General features: G+C 32.7%; 3 protein-coding genes across 6 annotated transcripts in view; 2 read left to right on the top strand and 1 right to left on the bottom strand.

Moving 5' to 3' along the window:
- LOC116349907 (adenomatous polyposis coli protein-like) overlaps positions 1-953 on the top strand; it is a 1,637-nt gene extending 684 nt beyond the window's left edge. Inside the window, exon 2 of the mRNA XM_031781551.1 lies at positions 295-953. Within this exon, the coding sequence (XP_031637411.1) occupies positions 295-755 (461 nt within the window). The 3' untranslated portion in view covers positions 756-953. The remainder of the gene's footprint in view (positions 1-294) is intronic.
- Positions 954-1,024: 71 nt separating this feature from the next.
- LOC116349955 (protein FRG1 homolog) lies at positions 1,025-2,191 on the top strand. Its single transcript, XM_031781645.1, has 4 exons — positions 1,025-1,164; positions 1,227-1,611; positions 1,694-1,896; positions 1,998-2,191. The coding sequence occupies exons 1-4, from the start codon at positions 1,106-1,108 to the stop codon at positions 2,143-2,145; spliced, it is 795 nt and encodes a 264-aa protein (XP_031637505.1). The 5' UTR covers positions 1,025-1,105; the 3' UTR covers positions 2,146-2,191.
- A 579-nt stretch (positions 2,192-2,770) lies between these two features.
- The window catches only part of LOC116349953 (A disintegrin and metalloproteinase with thrombospondin motifs 9), a 75,427-nt gene continuing 68,293 nt past the window's right edge, over positions 2,771-9,904 (bottom strand). For 2 of the 4 annotated variants that reach the window (XM_031781636.1, XM_031781638.1), the window contains exons 14-30: positions 9,553-9,850; positions 9,304-9,476; positions 8,865-9,223; positions 8,554-8,761; positions 8,307-8,477; positions 7,878-8,027; positions 7,196-7,425; positions 5,802-5,859; positions 5,585-5,731; positions 5,366-5,509; positions 5,066-5,287; positions 4,819-4,986; positions 4,609-4,735; positions 4,497-4,528; positions 4,300-4,405; positions 3,889-4,241; positions 2,771-3,813 (exon numbers count right to left, since the gene is read on the bottom strand). In XM_031781636.1, the coding sequence (XP_031637496.1) occupies positions 3,715-3,813; positions 3,889-4,241; positions 4,300-4,405; positions 4,497-4,528; positions 4,609-4,735; positions 4,819-4,986; positions 5,066-5,287; positions 5,366-5,509; positions 5,585-5,731; positions 5,802-5,859; positions 7,196-7,425; positions 7,878-8,027; positions 8,307-8,477; positions 8,554-8,761; positions 8,865-9,223; positions 9,304-9,476; positions 9,553-9,850 (3,045 nt within the window). In that variant the 3' untranslated portion in view covers positions 2,771-3,714. The remainder of the gene's footprint in view (positions 3,814-3,888; positions 4,242-4,299; positions 4,406-4,496; positions 4,529-4,608; positions 4,736-4,818; positions 4,987-5,065; positions 5,288-5,365; positions 5,510-5,584; positions 5,732-5,801; positions 5,860-7,195; positions 7,426-7,877; positions 8,028-8,306; positions 8,478-8,553; positions 8,762-8,864; positions 9,224-9,303; positions 9,477-9,552; positions 9,851-9,904) is intronic. The other 2 variants (XM_031781637.1, XM_031781640.1) reach the window with 2 other exon arrangements.

The following is a 9,904-nucleotide window of genomic DNA, read 5'->3' as shown; positions in this document are numbered from 1 at the left end:
TGAGATTTTCAAATGACAATGATGATCATGGAAACAGAAATATATGTGAGATAGGAAGAGTGTGTGTCTGGCTGAATGATTGACTGACTGAGTGAGAGATGATTGAAAACCATTAGAATGTGAGAGCTTGAACACACACACACACATATGAAATAAACAAAAGGCGCAAAAACAAACAGATTGCTGACAAAAATTGAGATTTGGTGGCCGTTATACACAAAATTTTATTTTCCTTTCTGTTCCATTACTTATTGATTAATTTCCAATTTGTTCATTCTTTTCTTCTGGTCATAGGTAAGAAAGTTGGTGAATTGAAAGTGCAATCGAAACAAGAAGAATCGACTGAAATGAATGAGACTGAAAGTGATAGTTCAACAACCGAAAAATCCGATGAAGCAACAACAACATCAGATCCAAAATCAGAAAATCTTGAAAGCACACTAGAACCAGAGGCCGAATCTGTCGATGTTGAAAAAAGCAACGAAGATGGTAAAAATGTGAATATTCAAAATAGTTCCCAAATGCCAGCGTCAGTTCGACAATCTGCATTTTTCATTCAATTGGCGGACGGAACCTTCCAGCGTGTTGTTTATGTTGCGCCTCCAATGCCAGCTGCTTTCGAACCACAATCGCAACAGCCTGCAAGTAACATTAAAATCCAACAGCTTAACCAAGCGCCAAATTCTCCATTCGGATTTAATCCAATCACCAATCCACGCATTGTTACTTTTAGTACACAATACAATGCTTGGTAAAGAAAAAGAAATAAATAAAAAATAAAAATAATAAGTATAACAGATTATTATAAAAAAAGTGGAAAAATGAAATAAAAAATTCTTAAAAATTACTACTCTACTGTTCGATTACTTTATTGATTAATTTGGTATTCCCGAATTGTAAACGAATTGATTAAAAAATAAATAGCGTTTGCTGCGAAAACACATTCAAAATTATCTAGACTTTTCTATTTGTGCTCACTTTAGTGTTGCTCGATGCTATCGCATCAATTATCATTAACTGTCAAAATAATGTAAACTTTTATTCATTCGATGTCAAACAAATTGAAGCAAAAAATATATTTTCTAACTTGTTTTATTTGTTAAAAATGTCCGATTACGATAAAGTTCGTGTTAGTAAATTGGTTCTGAAAGGGGAATCATCAAAGTAAGTACCACATTTTTCCATAAAGAGACGTTTTGGGTAATATGATTTTTCTATATTTATAGAGCTAAGAAGCGCAAACATAAACACAAGGATAAAAAAGAAAAAAGTGACAAAAAACGGGCTATTATCGATGAAGATTCCGTAAAACATGGTGGATGGTGGAAAGCAAGTAAATTTGAAGATATCATTGGTTCAGTGGCAATTGAGTTTGGTGGCAAGCAAACATATATAAAGAGTTTAGACAATGGTCTCTTTACAATTGGTGCTCCTCATGACGAAGGGGACGGGCCTTCACCCGAAGAAATATTCACTGCACTGGCTATAAATGACAGACACATCGCACTGAAATCAGGATATGGGAGGTATTTAAAAGTGGAAAAAGATGGTATAATTACCGGACGTTCCGAAGCTGTTGGAGCACTAGAACAGTTTGAACCCGTTTTTCAGGTTAAAAGAATATATTATTTAAAAAGGAAAAATATATGAATTGAAAAAGAAAATGTGTAAATAATTTACATTTACATTACAGGATGGATTGATGGCTTTACAAGCATCAAATGGCTGCTTTGTATCTATTGACACAGAAGATGATGCAGTTGTTGCACTTCGTAAGTCAGTTGGAGAAGCTGAAATTTGTTCAATTCGTGCATGTGCGATGAGAGAAACTAACCCAGTCGATGACACACCGATTGAGGAACAAGGTTCATTAACCGAAGTTGAAGTTAATTACGTGTAAGTTACTATTATTTATAAGAAAAACGTTTAGACTGAAATAACTAATCAATAAACTCTATTAATTTTTGGACATTTTTTTGATCAATTGCTTTTTTCAGTAAAAAATTCCAAAAATTCCAAGATCACAAGCTTAGATTGAATAAAGAGGATTCATCATCACTTAAGAAGGCAAAACAGGATGGAAACTTGCACGAAACACTCTTGGATCGACGTGCGAAAATGAAAGCTGATCGTTATTGCAAATGAATTTATAATAATAATGGAACTAAAAAAATGTTTTGAAAGTATATAATTATTAGCGTTTTTTATTATTACTATTACTATTTCAACGTTAAAAAATGTAACGCTTTGATCTATTTTAGTGGTGTAATACAAATTCCACAAACCACATTTTACAATATAATATGAACGCATAGCTGGGCAGACTGAAAAAATCAGGGGTTGGGGGTAATTTCCTTAAGAACTCCTAGCAAAATAGGAAAGTTTCAGCTATATGATCCAAATACCATGAGAGAAGCAAAATGAGAAAAATTCTATCCAAAATCATGAATTTTGTAAAGGGGTAACGCAAAAATTTTATGTAATACCCCCTCCCTATGCAAAGAGATCTGTGTGATTTTATCCTCATTTCCTACAAACTTTTTGACATCGTCACCCCATTAAAAAAATTCCGTCATCATCGATGATTAAAATCGTATTACAAAAAATTTAATTATGATATTTGTATGAAAATTGTGTCGTAAATTATTTGTATAGCGAAATTTACGTAAGACTTAGATCTCGTGCCAAAAACTCCTAAAAATCATGTGTCTTTCATTGAGGAAAGATTTTTCAAAATCATTAAATTGATCAATAAAACATTTAAAAGATGTGAGTTTCAAATAATTTCACATTTATTTATTTTTCTTCGATCTTTTACATTTACATTTTTTTTATTTTATTTAGATAAGATAATATATCTCAGGCAATATATATATACACACTAAAAATGCGTGTAATGCTATCGGTTTGGCATCATTAAAAAAAAAACTCTCATATAACTTAGTCTGAAATTTTATAAAACAAAAAAAATATGAGATATAAGATGTGCCACATACATTGCAATACATCGAAATTTTTAGTAGAAAAAGCTTACAATTTATCAATCAAATTAAAATTAAAAAATTAAATTATACGAGAATAAAAAAAATTAATAATAACATGAAGACTAAAAGTTTGAAAAATAAAATAATTACAATACAAAAAATACATATGTTGCTATCGACGATTTCTCTGATCATAGTTTCTGTGTGTAAATTTTGTTTGAAACAAAAATAAATGATTCTTGAGAACCTTAGGAGGAAAGGAAATGAGTTGATGTAACAAGTTAAAGTTTTCTTTTGTTGCTTTAATTGTTTTTGTTGTTATAATTATATTTATGGCAAATAAATTGATGATTGAATGAACTAGATACGAGGAAATGAGCTAATATGGCCTTCGTTTTACATTTGTACACTGCTTGAATGATTACGATTTCTGATGCATATTAATGCAGCGTCACTTTGACTATAAAAGAACGATTAAAATGCGATTTTTCATGTAATTTGTACGAAAAAAATAAATGTTTAAATCAGCGAAACTTAGTTGCGTGCAAGGCATTTTGGGTGTTGAATGAGAATATCCACAGTATTGTTTTTTTAAATTAATTTAATCACGACACTTTTATCGACTCCTCATTAGCAAAAATATCAAAAATCCTTTTTGACTAAATCACCAGTTTTAGTATCTAATGCAAAAAAATATGCAAATACTTTCTCTGGTTCCAAATATTGTACTTTAAATGACTTCCAAATGCAGACCGGTATCTCGAGACGGGAAACAGCTACCACAATAACCACCACATGAAGATGTAACCTTCTGATATGGTGGTTCAAACTAAATTTGAAAAAAAAAAAAAAAAATATTATTGCATTCACTGCTGGAAAATGTTCAAATTTTAATTAAACTTACTCCATAGAAATGCTGAATGACATTCATTCCTCGTGTTTCCCATCGTGTCCTTGGCCTTATGCGAAATTTTGTATTTTCCAAATTAATCGAAAAGGCACCACGAGGGCATCGTCGAGTCGTTGAAAAACAGTCACCAGCTGAAGCAAATGGCTGCTGACGTCTGCCACTGGTACGAGCAAATGTAAAGTCATCGGTTATAACTTGAAGCGAATGCAAATCAATCCGTACTTTCGAGAAATATGTCAAACCAGATGCAATTGTAGAATCAACCCAGTGATCAGACTCATTTATCAAACACTCATCTTTATTTCGGGAACGACGATCGAAGTATAGGGAATAGTTTTCTCGGTCATCTGTTAAGACAGAAAATGTATATTATTTCTTTTCTGTGCAAGGAAAAGATAATATTACCTCTTAATGAAATATACTCCTGCGGATTTGTGGAATTCATACGATGGCAATAAATTTGAACTTTTCGACCACGAACTGTTAACATATAATCACCATCTGTATGTACCTATCAATTGATTTTTGAATATGAATTTAATTTAAACAAATGCAAATTAACATGGAAAATGTTATAGCAATAGCTAACTGTTTCTTCTTACCCAATGAGTCTTTTGTAGTCCCTTACACGTACCTTAAAAAAGAAAAAAAGAAAATGTTTGAGCTATTTGTTTCTATTTATATTTAAAAAAAACTTAAATATATTGTACATACAAGTTGCAGGCTGATCACATCGTTTTTTCTGCTCAGGTTTATTAATATCTGGACAACTATTCGATTGACGATTCAATCTCATATCAAAACATTGAACTCTTCGCTTCGTATAACCGCTGCATGAGCACTATAGAAAAGGAGTTTTAATATAAATTTAATGTTCAGTAAAATAAATTTTCGTAATAGACATGATTATCGACTTCAACTCACCGGTTTCCACGGGCCAGCTTTCCATTTACATTCTGATGTAGTCTCACAATGTTGTGTGGCTGTTGGCTTCTGTTGATTTCTGCACATCAATTCATTTACTTTTGTTCCACTGAGCATACATTTGATTTCTCGCGTTGAGTATCCTCCAGTACCACAGCCAACTGAGCACTATCCCCAAAGGAACAATTTGTGATTGCTACATAGTTTTGGTAAATTTTGACAATAGAAAGTAGCAATAAAGACTTACCCTTGACCAAGAAGTAACTTCCCATTTTGGTGATGCACACGCTTGTTTACGGCAAGCTTTCATTTTTGGTATAAATGGTGGTTGTTTCATATGTTGACAATAGCGTTCGCTCACTGGTTGGCCCTTTTTACGCACTTGATTCTTATCTTGTTGAATTCGTGAATATAATCGCATACAAACACGTTGTCGACTACGAGTACCATTACCACATTCAGCAGAACACTAAAACAATTTTATTTGAATTAATAATATTCTTCATAATTAGCTTCTATGAAAATTTTGAAGAGCAAATAAACTAACCGGTGTCCATATATTTCTCCATTTGAATTGACAGCATTCTTGTATGCTTTGTGGTCGAGTGTTCAACGGACAGTTTGTTATATTAGCATGATGTCGATCATCTTGGCAAACCACTTGACGGTATTGCTTGCAGTTATCATTACACTTAAAAAATCAAATGATTTGTTAATGAAAAAAAAGAAGAACTATATTTTGAAATCAATGGTTTTTGAGAATTACCTGGCCCCAATCGCCAGTTCGCCATTTTGGGCAACGCTGTTGTGCGCAATTTGTTATGTTCACTGGCTTCTCTTCTACACAATAACGATCATCAATAACTTGATTTGTAGACTCACTTACGCAACGAACAGCTCGAACTCGGAAGCCCTAAATTTGAAAGAAAGGAAAAATTAGTTCATTCACTGCTGGAAAATGTTCACATTTTAATTGAACTCACTCCATCACATGTAGCTGAGCATGGGGACCAACGACTTGTTCGCCAAATAAACCTATAGCTTATGTTAAATAAAAATTGTTTATAGCTCCAAACAAAAATATATTTAGCTCTCGCTCTCCAGCAAGTCACTTTTCTTATTGAAACTTGTACCATTTTTTTTGCATAATTTGTGCGAATTTTGAGAATTTGTGCAAAAAATGCTGACGAGATATTCATCTATGTATTTTGAGGTGAATTTTGGTTTTGTGTGTAATTACGACCAAAAAATCGGAAAAAGTTCTTTACTCTTTTTTGTGCATGCCAAATATGCCTTCGGATCGGTCGTACATTGCAAAAAATGTATCGAAATCTATCGGTGTCAATATTCCCCACACATATTCATCACTTTCAGATAAATGATTGATGATTGATTGAAATGTTTTTTCAGAAAATGAGCCCCTTTTTTGCTATACTCATAATTTTACCCGGGGTAGCGATTTTCTAAATCCAACATTTTATGTAACGTATTTTAAGTGTGAAGAGATTGGGGACGAATACTGAAAATTTCAAATTAAGTGTAAGATGATTTTGTGAAAGTGTACACGCTTCAAATTAAGTGTAGGTACACTTACATCAATATTTTGTCTTTAAATGGTTAATGTTCTTTTAAAACTTCAATAATTTTTTGTCCAAAGTACACTGCTTAGACAAAAACAAATTATTGTGTTTGATACACATTTTAGTTTGAAAGGTATTTGTGAGTAGAATCGATCCACTATGAAATAATGAAAAGATCCTCCATAGAGAAACCGATCAAACGGAACCAGAGGGTGGCGTTTGATACACCGTTGGAAAGGTATTGGAACATAGAATAAGATGGTATGATATGATCAGATCCATGGATTCTTCGAAGTGATTTTGGTGACATGGTTAGAAGAAAACCCAAACTTTCAACATCATTTCAAAAAGGACCCCTCAGGAAATTTCCATGGAGTTAAAATATATACATTCCGAGAGTTTGAAGAAATGTCAACGAAAATCTTGTATGATGGGTACCCCTAATTTGCATTCAAATTTCTTCAAACTTTCACAGTGTTAATTTTTTGTTGCGACCCGCAATCATCCTGTGAGGTCAGATTTTGAATTTCGTTTTTAGAGGGAAAGTTATCTTGTTTTTTTTTTTCAATGTACGACCGATCCGAAGGCAAATTTGGCATGCACAAAAAATAGTAAAGAAATTGTTCCGATTTCTTGGCCGTACAAAAATGTTGAATTGCGCCTAAAACCGAAATTCACCTCGAGATACATAGATGAATATCTCGTCAGCATTTTATGCGAAAAAAATGGCATAGGTTTCAATAAAATACTTAAAAGTGACTTGCTGGAGAGCTAAAATATTCCTTGCAATTTAATACCTTGGTCTTTGCTGTGGATATGGATTTCTTGGCATGGTTGTAGTAGTTATTGCCACTGCTGTCACCGGTGATTGTGTTGTAGTTGTTGTGGCTGAATAACCTTTTCTCTGCGTTGGTGTTGTGCGGTATGTTGTCACCTGCGGTTTGCCACCAACATCAACTTTATTGCTATAACTAGTCATAATTTTTGGAAAATCTCTGGAATATAATACTGGAGTTGGGGTGGAATTCTGTGAAAAAAGAATACATTCAATTCAATAACATTCATATTATTTTATCAAAGGATAATCTATGATTGTGCAGGAGCTTTTTAAAATAGCATATTTATATAACAAATTTACATCACTCTAAATTTCCAATGCCAACATTAAATTATAGCATTTTAATATATGTTATTGACAGAATTTTGTTTAGAAAGATGAAATATACAACTTGAAGAAATTTTGTGTTTTTATTTTTGTTCGGTAGGTATTAGTTTGGTTAGAATCTATGTTTATATTATATATATTTGGAAAATATACTGTTTGGATGTTGGAATATCTGGAATATTGTTGTTAATATTTTTTCCATTGTAACAGACATAAAAACATGATAAATAAAAAAAAACATAAATGATGCCCACAACTATTTAAAACAATATCAGCATAAAAAAGAAAGCATCATCATCATCATCATTGAATACCTTTCTCCAACATGGATCCATCTGGCAACTACTGTACATATCTTTTGGCTTCGTTTGAGCATCACACTCATTTGCACTGATTACTTTGTTATTTTGCACACAAATAACTCTACGAGTTTTATATCCTGAGCATCCTGACGTTACCGTACACTTGTGTATCGTATTAAGTATGTTTTTTTGTTTTATTACAAATAACACATAAATATCACCATAAATGTTTTATTTCATATTTTGAATGAATTGAGTGCATGTGTATCGTGAATGTATAACATTTGAATGAAAAAAAAGTAAAAATAATTTGTCAATTAGTTAGATGTCACTTGAAACTGGTTCGTGTAGGATAAATTTTCAAATAACAGCTTCGATGTTTGGCTGTCATTGTGCATACTTTTTAACTGATGATTGAACAAACAATCGAAAAAAACTTACCGCTGACTCATCACCAAATTGCCATTTCGGACAATCGTGTGTATTGCAAGCTCGTTCTAAACTCTCTTTCGGTATATGCGCACAATATTTTTCATCAATGATATGACCACGATGATGTGAAGTGCAATATGCTGTTCGACTTTGTATTCCACTGTTGCATATTTTTGAACACTAATGAAATATTCCCGAAAAATTTGAATTATATATGTTCACATATCAATAAAGCCAAATAATCTCTATTTCAAACCTGTCCAAAATCCTCATACGTCCACGTGGCTGAAGGGCATGAACCTATACACTTTTCATATAGTTTGCTCTTTTGACTGGTTGGACAATGTGAATCATCGACAACTTTGCGATGATTCAATTGTGGGAATGTTTGTATACACGAATACGATAGTTGTTGAACCCCATCGCCACATTCCGCGGAGCACTTTGATCGCTGAATTTCCCACCTAATTTACAATAATTTAAGTGTTTTTGTTCGTAAATTGCTTTAATATTATGAAATTAAATTAGCATATGAAAAAAAAAAACAATTTAAAAATGAATACTAACTCAACAACGCATCCAACATTGCAGGCTTGGTATTCGTCTTCTGGTTTTGCTTCTCGACACAATGAAGTAGCCACGTGACGACTCGTATCAATTTGTATACAAGCAGCAGTTCGGAATTGTTCACCATCACATAAACTGTTGCATTCACTCCATTGTGACATTTCCCATTTGTACTGTAATTTCCCATTTTGTGATGGATGTTGGTGTCCTGAAGTTTGATGATTCGTTCTTGAATCTGGATTTTGATTGTAATTATATGGATAGAAATTGACATGTGTATTTCGTGTTTCATTCAAATCCATTGTGTATGAAAATCGAATCAATTCATTCGTTACGAAATTGTCACTTCGTGATAAAATCTAATACATAAGAAAACATATGAAATTATTCCGAATCATAATTGATCTATTATCTATCACTTAAAAAAATGAAATCCTACCTCAATAGTTAAATCACGTTTTAAACGCCGTGCGAATGTTGTGTTCACTTTTTCCAATGTCGAATTTGTTCCAGTGTATTCAAATGTTATTCCACCATAGGGGAAAATTATTGGATATTGCGTGATAACATTATATCCATTTAAAATATATTCACCTTGATCGTCCATTAAAGCTGAAATTCAATCGGATAAATTATCAATTTACAAGCAGGTAATAATATCTATTTTATTTTATTTGTGTCAACTCACCGATATAATTGAGATCGTCCGAATAGCCCGGCTGAAGGATTTCAATATTGGATGCTCCTTTTGGTACGACAGTAACATGATAATAATATGGAGTTTTACTGTATTCTTTTGCTTTTTCAATTTGTTCTGGCTGGAAATTGCCAACAATATCGATACATGTATCATTGTTGCCATTGCAAACACCGCATTTATCCAATTTTGCATCCGAATCTAATTGATTGTTACAACCAGCCGGGCGGCATATACCATTGACACATTTATTGAAACTCTCATGACTGCAAGAGGTCCCATCTTTCACCTAATGATTCCAGTCATAATTCTCATTTTTAGTCAATTTTAATACGAAAATGAC

Source organism: Contarinia nasturtii, unplaced genomic scaffold (genome assembly GCF_009176525.2).
Source record: "Contarinia nasturtii isolate CC-2019 unplaced genomic scaffold, AAFC_CNas_1.1 Cnas_scaffold_3175, whole genome shotgun sequence".
NCBI classification, from domain to species: Eukaryota; Metazoa; Arthropoda; class Insecta; order Diptera; family Cecidomyiidae; genus Contarinia; species Contarinia nasturtii.
This window is presented reverse-complemented; position numbering and strand designations above follow the sequence as displayed.

Coding starts and splice junctions, on each gene's coding strand:
- LOC116349955 (XM_031781645.1), top strand. CDS start 1,106: ATGTCCGATTACGATAAAGTTCGTGTTAGTAAATTGGTTCTGAAAGGG. Junction 1,165..1,226: donor CTGAAAGGGGAATCATCAAA/GTAAGTACCACA, acceptor CTATATTTATAG/AGCTAAGAAGCGCAAACATA. Junction 1,897..1,997: donor GAAGTTGAAGTTAATTACGT/GTAAGTTACTAT, acceptor TGCTTTTTTCAG/TAAAAAATTCCAAAAATTCC.